Genomic DNA, 19640 nt, shown 5'->3' with positions numbered 1-19640 from the left:
TCACTGAGGGTCACTCGAAAACCACTTGGGATTTGCTGAAGGTCAGCAGAGCTAGTGAGAAGAAAAGCAGGACTCTTTATATCCCTCTTTAAGCAGTTGTCCACAGGGGTGTGTGTGTCGCCTAGACACCTGACCATGACTCAGTTTAACAGCTGGATGGAGGATACCAGTGTAGGAGGGATAATTGGTCTCATTTTGACCGCAGCAATAAGGGTGCCATTAGCTATCATGCCTCTGCACCCTTTTGAGACTTCATAAGGTATGGTGGACTACTAGTAATGTCTCACACACACGCGCACGCGCACGCACACGCACGCACACGCACGCACACATACACACACACAAACACAAACACACACACACACACACAAAAAACAAAAAACCCATTCACTTGCACTGGACAGGCTGCATAAAAAATGAATGATTTAATTGACTGTCCATGATAATCCTGTACTCATGCATACCCTAAGTGATTGAGCCAAAGGAGAAAAGCACACAGTATCATCATCAGCTTAATATGAATTCCTCTGAATCAGTGCCTCCATGACAGTGTAATTACATCTCAGCATATCTCCACTACACAGTAATCTAGAATCATATCTGAATGTCAGACTACATGAAATCAGTGGAAACATTGTGGTCAACCAAGCACCATTATTCTCAAATATAATTTGGAAACATACTACAACCACTTGGGGTACGCTCAATTAAAGAGCAAGTCACGGCATGGCATCATATGACGAGAGTGAGTATCTGATAACAGATACATACAGTGAGAGAGCTACATCAAGTACAAGGAGTTCACCCTTCAAAAGTTACAGCAACTTTTTTTAAGAGAACCAGTTTTAATCACGGCACCAAGATCTTTTTTGAAGCATGCAGAACAAGTCATGCTTAACCCTTAATTAAGGGTGGGAAGGGAACTCTGGGGTCCTTAATCGGGCCTCGTTAGAATGTGTCTCTCAGCCCTAACAAGCATGTCACCACTTCATTAGCCCTCTCTGGAACTCAGCAGGAGTTTCTAGGGAGGTTGGCCAGGGCTGGGAAAATCCAATCGGAATCCAGCCAGATGGGCTGATTGCAAGTCGTGACCAATCAAATCCAGAGTCAGGATTCTTTTGATTACGCAGCTAAATCTATCCAATCAAGTCGGAGGCGGACACATTAATTACCGCCAATTAACAGGCCAGATAAATACGCAGTAACATCCAAATTGGGATTAGCATAACAAACTAAGTGAAAGAAATCAGGTCTAATTATGCTACAATATAATAAAACAAGCACACACGTTCAATCAGATCAGCTTAATGCACGTCATCTAACCACGTCGCCCTGTCCAGTCACATGACATTTCGCACAGCGAGATGTGTCGGGTCATTGGGTCTAAAGTTAGGAACCAGTGGTACATGAGTACTGATAAACATTTCTGTTTTTTTCCACTCTCTTGTTATTTATGTGCCATTTCTGAACAACTGTGGTGCCATATTGTAGGCCTGTAATGGGCCTGGGACTGAGCGACATTCCCCACACAGTGATAAATATGCCAGGCGCTTTTTTTGTGTGGGCCAGTCTGCTCCATAATTGAAAATCGCAGGATGGCTCTGGCCACATTCGAGGAAGCTTTAAAAAGGGCCCCTCCTCCCCTCTTCTCTCCTCTCCACCTCGACCCACACACATGCACGCACGCACGCGCCGCCCACACACACACACACACACACACACACACACACACACACACACACACACACACACACACAAACATCAATTCTAGCTCTGCACCCCCGCCCCCCTCATCCCCCACACTCTTTCACCTCCATGATGGTTTGTCTCATTGCGCGGTCCAAATTCATTAATCAGTGGCAATTGTCACTCCGGCGCCTCTCTTGAGCTCGCTCTGTGTGTCTGTGTCACGGCAAATAAACCAGGAAGGTAAAGAAGAAGCAAACACAACAAAATGCAGAGCAGCAGAAGCCTCTTACACACACACACACACACACACACACACACACACTCACACACTCCGAACGGTTGCCGCCGGAGATTGCACCTATTACACCTCTGCCATCAGCTACCATTAAACACACACACACACGCACACACATACACACACACACATGCACACACACAACAGACAGGCACGAGAAAAAGCTATCTACTATTCCACACAGACAATCCTTTACATGCGCTCGTGATTCCCTGGGCACCAATGTGTCAGGCACAAAACTGCGCTGTCAATACAACGTGCTTTCCCCCCACGAAGGTCCCATCAAACGCTGACACTGTTGTCCTGCCTGCCTCTTCTCCAAAATACCCCCCTCCCCCACACACACACACACACACACACACACACACACACACACACACACACACACACACACACACACACACACACACACACACGTGTGCTTTCACTGAAGCGCGTTAACACCATTGCCTTGTAAATGCATGTCACCTGCCTGTGTCTGTGCGCGCCCAAGAACAAATGGTGTCAATTAAATCAGGCAGCACACAATGAAAAAGAGACAGGTGCTTTTCACAGACTCTTTATCACACGACAAACATGCAACCGGGGCCTCGCATGCGTACACACACACAAACAGACATGCAAAAACACTTCACATGAGAGACAGGGAGAGAGAGAGAGAGAAAGAGAGAGAGACAGGTAGAGAGAGACAGGTAGAGAGAGACAGGGAGAGAGAGAGAGAGAGAGAGAGAGAGACAGGTAGAGAGAGACAGGTAGAGAGAGACAGGGAGAGAGAGAGAGAGAGAGAGAGAGAGAGAGACTGGAGCCCTGCACACTACACGGCACGCAGACGCCTAGTCAGCGCCACAAAATGGCAGACTGCATACCACACTGCCACACCACGAGTGCACATAAATATCTGGCTGACGTGATGGAGAGGCCCGGGGTCGGCACCGTCATCCATTCCAAGTCCCTCCCTCTCACCGGCTGAGAATGGAAAAAGGGTTATCAATCGCCTATCCACACATCTGTCCTCCTCCACCACCTCTCGCTCCCCTGCTCCATTCTCTCTCTCTCTCTCTCTCTCTCTCTCTCTCTCTCTCTCTCTCTCTCTCTCTCTCTCTTTCTCTATCCCCTCAACCAGCCTCTAATTCTTGGTGTAACACTGTGCAGTGTTATTATGTGTTGACAGGGGCAGCTGTTTAAAAGTAGCTCGCCATATATAATTCATGCCCATGCCTGCCTCTCACTCCCCTCATTTTTCAAATATCAGCACTTTCCGCCATTGTAATGTGCCTCTACGTGACGGCAAAATAAAGGACCCCCACCAGACGAGCTTCGGGTGCCCGCCGGGTGCCTGACTATAAGTCATTCTGCTGCTGTAACTCCCCCTTACCGACCTCCAACCCGCTCCATCTCCCACCCCGCTTTTATTCTCTCTCTCTCTCTATCTCTCTCTCTCTCTCTCTCTCTCTCTCTCTCTCTCTCTGTATCTGTCTCTCCTTCCTCTTTTTCTCTCCCTCTTCTTCTTCTCCTTCTCCTCTCTGTATTTTGTGCCTTTTCTTTTATGAGCTACACTGGCATTGTCTATTTATGCAGCACTGAGATGAAGAGAGGTATGGATCTCCCTTCGTGTAAGTGGCGGGGCGGACAGACACCAGTGATCTGCTGCTGTCTCACCACTGGAAAGGGCCTTCGGGGAGTGTGCACTGAAGTGCACAGGACAGAGTGTGACTTACTTGAAGGCGTAGCGGAGGAGGAAGCTAATTTTGCCGCAGTTGTCCCCCTGCTTGCCGTCGCCCTGGTCGCCCTGGCGCATCCTGTAGAGTTCCGGTTTGATCTGGCCGATGCTGGTCACCTGCTCGCTCTTCTCCTCGCCATGGAAATCGGGGCTGGAGAGCTGGTGAGTCATGGGCTTGGGCCTGGAGAGATGAGAAGAGAGATGATGATGATGTGGCGCGGCACACTCACACACACACACACATGCTGTACATACACACGCACGCACACACACATACTCGTGCATGCACACACATACACACACACAGATATCTCTGTGTCCACACACACACCAACACACACACACACACACACATACGGTACAAACAGGTCAGTCTACACACACATCATACATACACACACAAACTAAACTTGCTTTCTCTTTTGATCTTTTTCTCTGTCTCTGACAACCCCTTACACACATTCTCAGCGGGCACGGACCTGGTGGTGACCTGCTGCTGAGAGTGGGCATTGGGCAGGTCCTTCTGAGGCTGGGCACCTTCAGACACAGGGGGCAGCTCTGGAGACGTGGTGCTCAACTTCAGAGTCGCTGAGAGAAGCAAGAGAGGGGAGTGAGAGAATGAAAGAGAGAGAGGGAGAGAGAGAGAGCGAGGAGGGGGTGAGGAAAAAGAGAGCAAGAAATGAGGAGAGCGTAGGAGGACATTAAAAGTGATGATGGCAGGAAGAGCCAGATGGAATTAAGGCCAGTAGAAAACAATAGGACAAATACGAAAAGGGACAAGAAAGGTGGCAAAGAATTGAACACTAGCAGAAAGAAAGAGAGAGAGAGAGAGTGAGAAAGAAAGAAAGAAAGAACGAAAGAGAAAGAAAGAAAGAACAAGAGGCGAGGTAGAAAAACTGGAACATTGTAGCAGCTGTACTCTATGCATGTAATAACATAAGGACTGATCTCATAGTTTCCTTTCTAGTATGGGATATGCTGACACATTCCACTGACTGTGGCTGCAACATGAGCAGCCTATAGTGTCCATATGTGCAGGCCATAGCAGCAATCATATACATTGGAGCAATCACAGTGTTGGGATGTGTTTAATTATTCAGGGATAAAGTGTGTAGCGTAATGTGATGTGCAAATAGTAGGTCACAGTTTATGTCATACAATGATGCTGTACACTATTTATGTTGTTTAGTAGAGGCGAAATACTACAGCTGCTGCAACAGCGCAATGTAGTGCACGATTGATGATGCGTCTTACAGGTTGGTTGCTTTTATAATGGTGCATTGTATTCCACTGCACAGCTCTATTGTGTGCATTGCAAATGAATAAACCGCAAGCTAGAGCACAGATGTGCGAAAGTAAAGTACCGTGCCAGTACCGTGAAGCACTATGGTTAATAATAATAATGTAAAGTAAAGTTAGTTGGCTATTGAGTGGGCCCACTACCTGGCATATTAAATGGTACTGCAGTTCAAAATGGCATCAGATATGGCACCAAGACATCGTGCACACGTATAATACAGGAACTGAACATGATCATTTCATCTATTTTATAGCTAATTCACAGATTCATTCATATTAAACTCGGCAATCTCCTTACAAAGTCCTTACTAGTAGAGGATACATTTCTATATGATTTAGAGGTGCCCAGTATTGGAACAGCATCAAAACTATAAAAGATGTTTAAAAGGTAATTTAACTGCTGCTTTGTAACCTGCTTTGTATGTATTGTTGTCCATTTCTTGAATTTCCCCTTGGGGGATCAATAAAGTATCTATCTATCTATCATGTATTGTTTTTTTACTATCTAATTATTTTTTTATTTTTTTATTTTTGTGAGTAAATGCTTTACTATCACACACAGGATGCCATGCCATACTATTTTAACTATGTTAATGTTGACCTTTGTATAATATCATGATTTTTTTTCATCATCGTTATTGGTGGAGGCTCCAAGTAAGACTGTTGAGCTTTCTGACTCTCCCTGCACTCTATTGCTTACTTTCATTTTTTCACTTTCACTTTTTTTGATCATAATGTATTTTACATTTGTGCAAAATAATAAAACCTAAAACCTACAGCCTCTTTAACTGCGGGGCACCACTAGTGAACTGGCTGAGCGTGGCAACTCACCGGCGTTGTTGGGATAGGAGTCCATATCCAGGTAGGAGCTCTCCTGGGTCTCCTGAGGCCCACCAATCACTCCCCCCACCACCAGCCCTCCACCCGGGCCACCTACGCCACCTCCAACGCCGCCGCTGGTCTCCACCCCCATCAGGTCGGAGAAGTGCGGGTGGTGCTGGGCCGGCTGCGACAGGGACGGGTAGAGCGAGGAGGACGAGTGTGTGTCCTTGCGCTGCAGGAGCGGCGGCAGCAGTGAGGAGCCGCCGCCACCACAGCCCAGGCCGCCGGCCCCGGTGCCGCCTGGCAGCAGGCCCGCCGTCAGGCTCAACCCGCCGTTGTCGCGCCACGGCAACCAGCAGAGCTTCCAGGAGACGAAGAGCGAGACGGAAAGCAGGACGATGCCGCAGAAGGTCACGATGACCGAGAGGAGGCTCACCGAGATGTCTGAAAGAGAGAGAGAGAAAGCCAGGAAGAGGGAAAAGAGAGAGAGAGAGAGAGAGAGAGAGAGAGCAAACGAGAGAGAGTTTTAATGTAAAGCTCTGCTTTGGCAACACTGTGTATGAGCTGTCATGCCAATAAAGCTACTTTGAATTTTAATTTCAGCAAGAGAGAGAAAGAGAGGAGGTATGAGAGATAGATGAAGAGGGAGATACAGACAGGCAAAAAGAGAGAAAGAGACAGTAAGAGAGAGAGAAAGAGAGAGAGAGCAGAAAGAAAGGGGAGATGGTGTGACAGTGATAAGAAAAACGAGGGGGGGGGGGTCAGGCAAGATTGCATGTTTGGAAAGACCCGTTGGCACAAAAGCGGTAATTAACGTATTGAGGGTCCCCTGTGGCGGGCGAGAGTTCTAATGAAGTGGTGTGAGTCACTGGGCCCAGAGGTGAGAGTTCAGGATGATGGGGAGTGAGGAAATCTAGGCCTCCCTCTCTCCCCTCTGCCTGTCTGTCTAGCTGACTGATGTAGCTCTGAAAAAAACAACCCACTAAGCTCACCTCCTGTGGCACATCTCATACATTACAACTTTACTTCCTTTCAGCACAAACAAACCATGAAAGCAGAATGTCATGACGGATTCAAAATAGCCCAACGCTTCGCCAGCGTTAGAGAGCTCTGCATGCACAAACAGGAAGGGAGAAAAAAATCAAAATGAACGCAGAAACTAGGAGCTAAAAACAATTCTTCCTCCTCGCAAAGCTTTAAATGTGTAAAAGCAAACCCTCATTCTCATTAAGTTTGCATGGAGCCACCCCAGGCCTCCGCCCTCCTCCGCACACACACTAGCGAATTGCACCAAGCCATCAGCCCACATGGACTGAGCTGACATCCTCTCTGCAGCGGTTACCGGTCCTGGCCCGAGCCGAGCTGTTCCTTCAGGGCCTATCATGTCTCAGCCCCCTGTCACATTTGGCCCTAGTTATACACTCGGTGCCGCTATCGAAACAAATTACGTTTACCAACAAACAAATCAAAACGATGTGGATCCCTAAACAGGCTCTGCATTAGAAAAGACGGACGGACGAGAGGAAGAGTGGAAGCGAGCTGAAGCTAAGGCGATACGACAAGACAGAGACGTGGCAACAAACCTGCGGAGTAAATGAGAGTGTGAGACGCAGAGAGAGACATCTTAATGATGGTTGGTGAAAAGAGAATTTACAGAAGAAAGGAGCAAAAGGGAAAGGGGGGAGGGATATAAAGGGGGAAAAACACCCCCTAGAGAGAGAGGGAATTTATGCTGTCTCTCACAAACAGCTTTGTACCGTGCCACTGTCTGAAAGCAGGGTTTAAAATGATCATCGAATTGGTTTATTCCTCAAAGGGGGGGGGGGGGGGGATGTGAGGGGGGGTGAAGGAGTTCGGCAGTGGGTGTGGAGGGAGGGAGAGGAAAAACCTGACAATAACGCCAAACAATGCCTCACAAAAAGTCCTCTAAAAAGCATTTAAGCCCCTTCCTTTTTCTGCCTGGGCCTTCCATCACGCTGAGGACTTAATGACGCTTTCTGAGGGGGAAAGCGCGAATGAATCATCGATGAATAACGGGGCTAAATATTCCGTTCCGGCGTCGAGCCGAGCCGAGAGCTGAGCCTAGTGCCGAGGTACCAGGCGGAGGACTGCCAATCAACCCAGCACAACAGGCCTATCTGTCAAGCTGTCTGTCTCTCTGTCATCTATCTCAGATCATGTAATTATATAGACAGTGCTTGACAACGCATGGCTTCTGAAGATGGTGTGGAGCTGAGCCTGGTGCCTGGTGCTTACATGAGCCACAAAGGATTCAAGACCAAATGGAGGAAATTTACATTTGTTTGTGAAATACTATGTGGAATTTGATACATCTGCTCCATGTTTTCCAAGTGCACTCCTTGGCAGTTGGTAACGACTACAGCTGAGGAGAAAGACCCTGCAAATCCCATTTTATTGACAGGAATCCACACCAAGTGAAAACATATGATAAGAAAGAAGCTGAAAAACTCATTGAGGCAGTCACCAGAAAAAAAAAACCTTTTGAAAATCACACCTGACCTCCAAATCGTTTTAAGTGGCAACCAGCCGCCAATGTTTACAACAGTGCCACAATTTTGTTGTCAGCTAGAAAGGTCACGAAATGTCGCAGTTCAGAATGTCTAAACTTACTCGTCACGATCCATGGCTATAAAATGACAGCCATTCACGACAGCGACACTACAGAGACTGTAGGGCTGACAATGACTAAAGCCAACCTTCAGGGGAATGAGTCCTTTTGTCCTGACTCACATTCTCTCCAAAACGGCAAGAGACACAAAGGGTCTGACAGCACCCTTTTTACTCACGAATGAGAGATTATGTAGCCCAACAAATAAACAACATCAACAAATCACGCTTAACAAATCTGAAAGGAAAACGAGCGTCTTAGAACAACAGAGCTTCAGTTCAGACAAAACCCATATGCAATAGTGTGTGAGTGTGTGTGTGTGTGTGTGTTGGGGGGGGGGGGGTGATGATTTTGTGATTTTTTCATCAAACCTCATGTTTGTGTTTCCCCTGCTTTCACATTTACACCTCTGTCTGTCTGTCAGTTTGTTCTCTGTCTGTTTTTCTTGGCTATATTTCTCTGTACCCAAATCTCTGTCTGTCTGCGTCGTCCCTCTGTGTGTCTCGTCTGTTCTCTGCCAGATTCTCCCTCTTCGTTGTTCTGATGTTGCTCTGTTTCTCCCCTTGTCTCTTCTCTCTCTCTCTCTCTCTCTCTCCCCATCCCAGTCTCTCATGCCTCCTTTCATCCCTCCAGTCTCCTGTCTTTCCTCTCCCTCACTTCTTCCCCTCACCCCCCTCTCTCTCTCTCTATCTCTCTCTCTCTCTCTCTCTCTCTCTCTCTATCTCTCTCTTCTTCTCCTGCTCTGTTTTTCTTCCACCCCGCCCCTTCTCTTTTGGTGAATTATTCATTAGTGTGTGTATGTCATTAATCAGCACTTGTTCAAAAGATATGATCAGAGAGCACACGAGGAAGGGAGGGGCATGGGGGGGTGGGGGTGTGAGGTGGTGGTGGGGGGGGGGGGGCATTGATCTGTCACCGTGAAGAACAAGACGCAGATGGAAAGAAAGAGAGAGTGACAGAGAGAGAGAGAAGAGGAATGAAAGATGGGAAGAGGAAGTCGGAAAGCAGCAAGGGGTAGGAGGAAAGCCAGCAGGGGAGTGGGGGGTGAGGGGGAGTGGGAGCGGCTAGGTAGCAATGGGGGAGAATAAGGTAGTGGCTAGTGTGTGTGTGTGTGTATGTGTGTGAGTGTGTGTGTGGTGTGTGTGGTGGTGTGTGTGTGTGTGTGTATGTTTGAGAAAGCGAGGGGAGAGAGGAAGGAAAGGGGAGGGGGTGAAAAACAGGTGACACTGTGAGATGGGGAATGGGGTGACAGCCAGCCGGAGGGAGAAGGTCTGTGTGTGTGGGTGTGTGTGAAAGAGGGGTGGGGGTTGTGGTGGTGGTAAGGCAGGTGTGTAGAGGTAACAGATTAGCCTGCATGTTGAAAGCGACACACTGGCTGACTGGTCAAGATAAACGTATTCACTCTCCCACGGCTCGCCAAGGAGCGGCGGCTACATCCCACCCAAGAGGGGTTAATATAGTCTCTCCACACAGCTCCGCATGTGTGTGTGTGTGTGTGTGTGTGTGTGTGTGTGTGTGTGTGTGCATATGTGTGACAGAAATGGAAGAACAAGAGGTATAGCCTTAGAATAAATGCAGAGACATTGATGGAGCGAGGGAACTAAATGTAGGAGTGGTTTTGAGACGCGAGAGGTTAATGCACTGATCAATGGCAGGAAAACAAAGATGGGGAGAAGGGGGGGGCGGGGGTTGTGTGTTTGGATGGCTGTAATTGCTCTGCCAATGAACACCTGATCCAACTCCCCCCTGTCCTAGCGTTACCCACCCCAAGACAAACCAACCCAACCCACCACTGCCGGCGCTCCCCTACCGGGAGACCCAAGAGGATGTTATGCCAATCAGAGTCTGCCAATCATCCGGGCTTACTCGATAGAAATCCCAAGACCCGTTCGGTGGGGTGCCGACAGAATGATGCTGATCCGGGTTGGAGAAACAGTGGGAGACATCTAAAGTGCGCGGTTCGGCTCTCCGAAGGGAATCTTGTGATTTGAGCAGATCCTTCCTTGATCCCTCCTCGTTCGGCATAGAAAGCTTGCCCCGAAAAAGAATTCCCTCTACCTCTTGTAGGATCTGCCTCAACTACCCCCCCCCCCCCCCCCCGCTCCAAAACACACACTACCACCACCAATCCCTGGCAGGGATAACATGCACAAACTGAAATCTGTGTCGTTTTTTTCACTTCCCTCTCTCTCTCTCTCTCTCTCTCCCCATCCCCCCTTCCTCTTATTCTACATTACAGCATCCAAGGCCAAACTCACCTCTGCGCAGCAGCGCTCCATATGGTCCACGCTGAGTCGTCGCAGCTCTAAGTAGCTCCGAGGCGGAGAAAGCGTTCCTCGTCGGTTCACACTGCCTTAAATCTCAACGCGTCCCTCTCTGACACACGCTGGCTCCTGAGCATATGGCTCGCCACTACTCCGCCTAACTACACAATGTTCATCACTCTTTTTTCATGCCCTCGCTTCACCCCACACCCCCCCCCACACACACACACACACACACACACACTCCCCATTTGTTTTTGTTGTTGTTGTTGGATGATTTCACTTACCCTGGTGTTCAGCAAGGCGATAAAAATAGGGCATTTAAAAACCTTGACTACCTTCAATAACTCTACGAAGCTGATTAACTGTATCATTGCTTTGTAAATCACATGCGTGAATTATTATGCCTATAATCATCTGTATCAGATGTTTTTCTGTATTTTTGTGAGTTGTGATTGAGTTGAGTTAATCAATTCAACAAATTATGTTGAATAATTCATAATTAAAAAAAAACTAAATTATGTTACTATGTGTATGATGCCACAAAAAACATGAAAAACATAGAGTATGGAAATCAAAAGAGAGACTGTGATTCTGTAAAAGTGTTACAAAATGGCTCCTAGACAAGGGAATTAGTTTTGCATAGGAGTGCATGTATGTCTATACAGGTGTAATGCAAAAATGTCTCTTGCCTTGTTTTTGTAAGTGACACATTAATTCTGTTTTTCAACAGCTTCGAGATGACATTGTACCAAAGCCTACTGGCCCCTCCCCAAGAGAAAGATGGAGAGAGATGGAGAGAGAGGACGAACGAGGGGAGCAAATGAAAGGAGGCTCAGGCGTGACACACGTTGGCTGATGTGGCACACGCGCTGGCATCCAATTCTGCCGCTGTCAATTCTCGGCTCGCGGCAAATAATTCCCCAATGTTTCCAATCCGCTGGCAACTTAATGGACGCTTCCCCCACTTCTGTCACCAAAAAATCTGAGGGGGGAGGGGGAAGGGGGGGCTCTAATGACTGCCCCTCTTTTGCATCTGGGGGAATTAAGCCCATTACACATTTTGTCATGTCGAAGATGCTTTTCTGGAGTGGCTTACAGTCGGTGAATACAAAAATGTGATTTCTTGACATGTAATCCCCCACCAAGTGCTGGGATACTAGCGGCGCGCTCTGCAAACACAAGACAGCATTGTGCCTCTGGACAGATGCTGCTCCACGCAGGACCCATGGATCTAAATTTGGAGCTCTCCCTCTCTCTTTGTCCCTGGCATATTCTGTTGTCTTTTTAAATGAATGCCCTGACTCGTTTGCCCTCTGTTATGACACATCAGAGCTGCGAACATGTGAATTCTGAAGAAGACATTTCTTTTTTTTCTGCATAAGCCATATATTAAATGTCTATGCATAAGAGAATGGTAAATGAAGGCTACTTCACCACCCCAGCCCATGCTCCCTCTTCCCCTCCCCCACGCCATGTGTTCCTGTACAACAAGATGCTAACAACGTCAAGGTCAGGGGTTCGATACGTGGGGACTACACATCACTGTAAAAGGCTCACCTCGCCTTACCTGTGAATCCCTTGTGATAAAAGCGCCTGGCTAAGTGGATGAATACAAATGCAGTGTATGTGTGCATATGCGCGTGCATGTGTATGTGTGAGCATCTGTGCATGTGTGCCAACGTGCTTGTGAGCACTTACCCGAGTCCTGGTGCCGGTTGCCGCCCCTCATGATGTAGTAGAACTCCTGGCAGGGTTCGCTCTGGCTGTGCCCCTCGGGGGACTTGAAGCACAGCTCCTCCACCAACACCAGCACCTTCCTGCACATGTCTTCATCCCAGTCCCCCGACATCCTCCAATCCGCATCTCACTCCCCAGCCCACCCGCAAACAGAGACGGCCAATCCGATTCCTCAGCTCGGCGCAGCGCAGGCCCCCTACTACCCCCCAACACCAATCAGACGGTGCCTGAGTGGGAAGGGTCTGGCCACTTTCTTTTTGGTGGGTCCAATCAGTGAAAGGGAGCTGTGAGGCAAAGCCGATCAGGATTGGAGTATGGAGGGTTCTGTCAGGCACAGATGTCTGGGCCTAGGTTAAACAGAAGCCATCTGTGACTGATGCGCCCATTAATTGGTAGGCCACACTCACCCCTTACAATATAGTCATTGGTTTCTGGGGAAAGGCTGAAAGAGATCAGAGAGAGAAGAAAAAAAGATGTGACATCATTAGAGTAGCAGCAACCATGACTCTGTGACATTTGATAAAGAGGTCATGACCTCTAAGACCCTGGGCCGAGCAGCCATCAAATTCCATTGCATTACTGTACGTGTGCCTTTCAATTAACAATAAACATGTCAAGATGCTAAGTTCATTTTCAAGTGCACAGAGACTTCTTTACTTCTGCTACTTGTCCATAAATAGGAGAAAAGGCAGAACAAAAGAGAAAAAGCTGAAAAAAAGCAAAAAGCAAAACCAAGTATAGCTCAATACGGTTAGCCCAATTGTCTTAGACTCTAAGCCCCCCATTGTTTCAAAACCTAAGACCTCATAACTGATAATACTTACTTTTTAAATAAGTATGGCTACAGGTCAGCTGAAGAGTCCTTCTCATGATGGATGATAGTGCCAGATCCCTCCAGAATGTCTGGCATATCCGTCTGCCAGTCCAAGGTGGCACTATATTTACTTTGGCCTCCCACAATCTCACAGTCTCCAAACACTAATAGAGGAGATGGTCTGGGGGTGGCCTATTATGAAGTCTTCTTCACAGAACAGCATCAGCAAAGAGAGTGGAATTCTGGGTCACGTAGTTCCAGTGGGACCTCCGGGAGACGCAGTGGTTTTCCAGTCGTGCGAGTCAAGCTTTAATGTTGACGGAGGGCCGTTGTTCCATTTGAGGAGAATCTCGAGGTGACTCCAGCTAGATGCCTGAAAGACATTAGAAAGGAGATAGTAAGAAAGTGTAGAGAAGGAAAAGGAGGAGCCTGCCCTGGTTCGGCACACACGTCCTTCTGTGATTTGTAGCGTGCGGGAAGCCATGAAGGGTGGTGGCGTTCTTCGTTGTAGCTGCCGGTGAAAGGTGGAGTATGTAATTTGTCTATGTGTCACAGTGCGGATCTGACTGCATCTGCGAGAACTCTTTAGCATTCTCTCTCTGTTCTGTGCTCATTCTGTCTCCAGAAAAACAGGTCAATGCTCCACCTTCCTCTCCTACCTTTTCTTTCTTCCTCTCTCTCAATTTTATCCCACTACCTCCCCCTCTCTCTATCTCTCTCTCACAGTCCCTGCTGGCTTGCTCTTGTGTGGTTACATCTATTCATTAAACAAATCCAATACACGACTCTGGCGTTAGCGTTTCTGAGAGTATCTGTGCTACTTTTATTCGTGGTAACATCTCTCTCTCTCTCTCTCTCTCCAATGAAGTGTTTTGATACTGTCTGGCTGCCCAATAAGAGCCCTCGTTATTGAGGGGCCTGTCCATATGTCACATGGATGAACTGTCTCGCTCCGTGCGGCTCTCTAAAACGCCATCCGTCTCTCTTTGTGTGGAGGAGGGCGGCTTTCCAATCGAGTGCTCCTCCTCTGTCCGTCTTTTTCCCTTACTAAAGCAGTTATGCACACAGCCATCAGCTGGTCAATCAGTCAATCAACGCGTTAAGTACAGCAATACGTCATCCGGGACAAGGCTCGGGTCAAGATGTTCACATGCTCATTCGAGCGTCTCTCCCTCCTTCTCTCTATATATATCTCTCTCTCTCTCTGTCTCTCACTCTCTCTCTCTCTGTCCCCACCCCTCCTTTCTTAATCAGCATGTTAGCGCAGTCTATCGTCCTGAATCACCATCTAAAAAAGAAAGACAGACACTGAGAGGTCTATTTATCTGTCCGTCTTAGATGCTGGGTCCATTGTAAAAATGAGTCTGAGATTAGCACTTTAAAAAAAGGCCCCCTCCAGCCAGCCTTCCTCGCCCCTGGTCGGTAAATCTGTCTAGAGTTTGATCTTAAAACCCGTCATATCTCAATCTGAAAGATGGCTGTCTGGCACCAAACTAGCACAAAAGGGCTGTCCAGAGGAGAGAGAGAGTGAGAGAGAGAGAAAGAGAGAGAGAGATGAAAAAAATGGGATGGAGAAACACAGTGGGTGCTAAGCAAAAAGGGATGGGTAGAGAAACGATGTGGAGAGACAGAAGTACAAAAAAACGAGTGAAGGACATGGGAAGAGGTAAAGCACTGCAAGAGCCATCAGAATGGAGAGGAGGGGGAGAGTGGAGGGGAGCAGACATGAAAACAACCTGGCCACCACAGGCAGGAAGAGAGAGAGAGAGAGAGAGAGAGAGAGAGAAGGATGGAGAAAAAAGAGACTGGAGTCCATTGTGGAAATACAAAAAACATTTCTATCAGTTCGATATCTCTCTTAGTTCTTCTAAACATGAATCAGATTTAACATGAGTCTACCACACATTCTGGTGGCAAGTGAAGCTTGATTCTCGTTGCTTCTGTAAAGCACACAGGTGACATTGACACAGACACTGGGACACACGCGTTGCCACTGTGGAACACAAAACCTCGCTCAGACGATCCATTGACTGCTGTCCTGCTGCCAATCAATACCAGCAGGAAAAGCACTACACCACAACACAGACCTGGCAACCAGTAAGGTCACTGCCCAATCACACCGGGTGGACACAGAGAAGTCACTGGGTCTGCGGGCCAATCACACAGGCGATGGTGCATCGCCGCTAGGGTCATGCTCCAATCACAAAGCAGCGTCGCGCGGGCCAGCATGGCCATGTTCCAATCACACATTAGACACAGCCAGGACACTGAGGTCACTGTCCAATCGCACAACAGCAAACTCTGTTATGGTAATGGTAATGATGCTGTCACACATAAATTATGCAGTGATTTGACTCCATTTCGTGACCAGCTTAAATTAGCAAGGTCAGATATCATCATACTCACACATCTACAGATTCCGAGATATACTCCCGTCATCACTCGAGTCGAGCCAGCAGTCACACACACTACCTCACAGCCTCCTTCCAATTAGCAGCCAGGATAGTGCAGGAAGGATCACTGTATGATCACGGAGCCATCACAGTTACATTCTAATCACACAGCAGTGATAGGGAAGCCATTATGGACATTACACAATCATACAACAGCTGGACATTATGGCAAGCTACTGTCATTGACCTGGAGGTAAACTCACTCAGGTATGAAGCAATTGGAGTAATTAGCAAGTCCCCTCAGGTGCTGTCCCTGGACTGAATGTACACACACACACATTATACTGTTACTGTATATAATCATCACCACAACTATCATCAGTCTGTGTTACTGCGTTGTGTAATATTGCTGAGGGTATGCAGTGTTGATGGAAATGAACGTGCTGGACGTTTTCTTTCTCTTAGGTTTGTGTTTGGAATGGAGGGACGTCAATTAATGCTGAGGATTTGTCAGTGTTTCTTCCATGTTTTCCTTATATGGCAGAATGTCAACCCTTTGAACACATGTTACCACTCTTCATGTCATATCATATGATATATGCCATATTTCACTGCACTTTACATTTATTATAGATCTAATATATAACTTAACGGATCCAAGGACATACCTCTGTGTGTGTTACCAGCATGTTTGCGACACACATTTTTCCCTCTATGTAATAAATGACTAATCTCTTTCTTCAGGAGCAGGAGAACACTGCTGTTGACAAACAGAACTAATCCATTGAGCATGCCTAATATGATATTTTAACAATATCTCTTTTTTTATCAGTTTTTACGCTTTCCAACCATCCAGCTCTGTCTTCTTTTGTGGGTGATCTCCTATCTGCAATGTCATCTTTAATGTTATCAGACATTGTTCACCCTAATGCCACCCCCCCCCCCCCCCACACACACACACACACACACCCCACTCAGTCTGTCAGAGGATTATCTGCTTCCCTGCTTCCCCAGCCATGCACTCCAGGTGTGTGCATTGTACAGTAGTGTCAAGCATATTTCTGCTGATTTGCTGAGAACTCTACCAAATCTGTACTTATTCACAATAACAATCCTGTGCGGATTTCTCTCTCTCTCCTTCATCTTTTACTCTGTGATTCCTTCATTCTTGGTCTTTGGATCCACCTGGTCACCTCCATTTTCTGCCCTTCTGACCTCTTCCCCCTAATCTCTCTTTCGTTTCCTATTGCAAATGTGCGCTCTGACCTTCCTGTTGTTTCCTTTGCTGCGTGTTGCTCCTCCGCTAGGCATCCTGGGGACCAGCTGCAGTTGGGCATGTTAAACTCCCTCTCTCCTACATGCTGCAAAGTCACGCTGACAGACAGAGCATGTCCTTTTTTGCTGTGAGTCAGGAGGGGTCGCGACCCCTGCGCTCCTACTATTCACTGATACGGACCTGCCGGCATCCACCGTACAGTGCCGTACTGACCCTGTGTGTGTACAGACAGACAGACAGACACACACACACACACACACACACACACACACACACACTCTCTCACACACACCTGCCTGGCTAGGTGACTGTCGCCTCCTCTTCACCCAGTGTGATGTGGGCTCTGAGCTCAGCCACCACACATCTGCTTGTCACAGCACACACACAACACACACACACACGTAGAGAGAGAGAGAGAGAGAGAGAGAGAGAGAGAGAGAGAGAGAGAGAGAGACATCTACCTGACTACTGTATCATCAGCGGCCCTGAGTACCTCTCCTGTTATGTAAGTCAGCCCCTGAGATGTGCTGGAAGCCTGAGAGTGAGAGGGATGGAGAGAGAAAGAGAGACAGAGAGAGAGAGACATCGACAGAGGAAAGAAAGAAACAGAGAGAGGCAGAAAAAGGGGAAAAAAACAGAGACAGGAGACCGAAAAAGAAAAAGTGTGTGAGAGAGAGAAGAGGGAGAGCGAGGGAGAGCGAGAGAGAGAAACAGAAGTGTGGTGGAGCAGGGTAAAAAGGTCTAATGCTGAGGATCTGAGTATGAAAACTTTATGGTGGTGCTTATGGAGCGGGAATAATGATGTAGATACAGGCCCTGATAGGCCCATGCTGTGGCCTCTCTCTGCCTCACAGCTACACCGGCAAGGAAAAAAATACTGACGGGGGATCCTGGCTGCATGGTCTTGTTGACTGACGCCTCTATCCAAATCAGAGAGAACAGACACACACACACATATGCATATACACATATGCAAACGCCCACAGTGACACACACAAACTGACATGCATTGGCAGACACTCACGCTAACACTGCCACCCATACACTCACACGGTTACAAACACTCTCACATAAAATACACATACATACAAAAACACACACACACACACACACACACACACACACAAACGCATGCAAGAAGGGCAATGCTAGGAGGCTCTGCTCAGATGCGTGGCAGTGCTCGCACTCTCCCTCCAGCCCTGAGAGTATCTAAATTATCTATAACATCACGGGAGCCAGCCAGAGAGGGAGAGAGAGGGGGGGAGAAGGAGAGCGAGCAAGCCAGGAACCCTCAGATACTTGTGCCGTTCTTCCTGTAGAGGCTGCTGCCGAATTAGGCCCTGATACAAACACACACACACACATACACACACACACACACACACACACACACACACACATAGACAGGATCGTAAAAGAGAAGCTGTAATCATCCACAGCCAAGCCAGCCAACATCAACGTCATCCACACAGGCGGCAGAATTAGGCACTTTCATATTTCGCATACATTTCCACGCCTGTCTATACACTGAGCCCAGCCCTGAATCCCTGTGGCTCAGGCTACACATGAATACATTAATATTAGCATAATTACAGTAGTGTGCCTGATAACGCCTGGGCAAAAGCCTGCCTTTGAAGATGGGGGGGGGGGGTATGGAGGGAGTGGGTGGGTGGAGGAGAGACCTTCTTCCATGCATTTCAACCCTTGCACTTATGTTGCATTTATGTGTGAGTATTTATTGGTAGCCTATGTGTCTGTGTCTAATGCGTGCGTGTGCCCACATTTAAGTGGTATAGCTGGTGAGGAGATTTTTTCTTCTTTGTGTTAATCACCTATACGCCGGGGTCACGTGAAAAGTTATGAATATCAATTTATAATGGCGATAGACCACAGCACAACCCAGATGCACCTACACATTCCTACACATTCACAAGCGTAATAAAGGTACATGCAACGTGTATGCAAACCTAGACCAGGTCACGACTCTGTCGTTCTACAGTTATTTAACACACTTTGTGAAAACCATAGATTACATGTTGGAAAACACACTCAAATTCCCACAGCCCATCAACGCTGACCGAAGAGAAACGACGGGACAAACAGAGGATGACAAAGGTATATATAGCCTATAGCACTGTCGTGCGCGCAAAGATCTCACGGTGATGGCTAACCCGTGTACATTGCAAACCATAAATGAACATGCAAGCTATCCAACTGTGATCACGATCTAGACCTTCCTTGCATAGCCCACACCTAGTCCCTGTGTCTCCGCTGTTTATCCCAAGCCCAATCGGTCTAGTAAATATTTTTTTTAGACGCGCCGCGTCTGAATGAATGATAACTCTGGAAAAATACGGATAGGTCCAAATACTGCACCTGGAATGAGGATGATGGCACGGAGGCGTAGACTGAGAGGGAGAAATGAACAATAAGGTATCTCTCCGCTCCCCTCTTCCTCTTTCCTCTTCTCTCTCGCTGTGTTTTTTCTTGTCTTCTCACCCTCGTTTTTTTCTCCTTATTCCACTCCTTCTCCCCTCCCTCTCTCTCGCGCGCGTTCTCTCTCTCGCCGCCTTGTGCGCGGAATACTAAACGAGCTCCGTCTCCGTTCAGGGGGTGTATAGCGCTACCAGTGCTAAAGACATACTGATGTATGTACCGGGCAGAGAGGGGGAGAGAGAGCACGGATGGAGAGTAAAGGA

At 47.7% G+C, this 19640-nt stretch overlaps 1 protein-coding gene across 1 annotated transcript in view; it reads right to left on the bottom strand.

Moving 5' to 3' along the window:
* The window catches only part of syt3 (synaptotagmin III), a 27600-nt gene extending 8196 nt beyond the window's left edge, over positions 1 to 19404 (bottom strand). The window contains exons 1-6 of the mRNA XM_076266914.1: positions 19318 to 19404; positions 13283 to 13645; positions 12420 to 12900; positions 5835 to 6269; positions 4184 to 4292; positions 3703 to 3885 (exon numbers count right to left, since the gene is read on the bottom strand). Of these exons, the coding sequence (XP_076123029.1) occupies positions 3703 to 3885; positions 4184 to 4292; positions 5835 to 6269; positions 12420 to 12570 (878 nt within the window). The 5' untranslated portion in view covers positions 12571 to 12900; positions 13283 to 13645; positions 19318 to 19404. The remainder of the gene's footprint in view (positions 1 to 3702; positions 3886 to 4183; positions 4293 to 5834; positions 6270 to 12419; positions 12901 to 13282; positions 13646 to 19317) is intronic.
* Positions 19405 to 19640: the final 236 nt, after the last annotated feature.

This window comes from Alosa pseudoharengus, unplaced genomic scaffold, assembly GCF_046254945.1.
Source record: "Alosa pseudoharengus isolate Yale_2024_CS ecotype anadromous, Long Island Sound unplaced genomic scaffold, YU_APseudo_1.1 YU_APseudo_1.1_scf_4, whole genome shotgun sequence".
In the NCBI taxonomy this organism is placed as follows: Eukaryota; Metazoa; Chordata; class Actinopteri; order Clupeiformes; family Clupeidae; genus Alosa; species Alosa pseudoharengus.
Note: the sequence above shows the minus strand (reverse complement) of the source record. Positions and strands in the feature narration are given on the sequence as shown.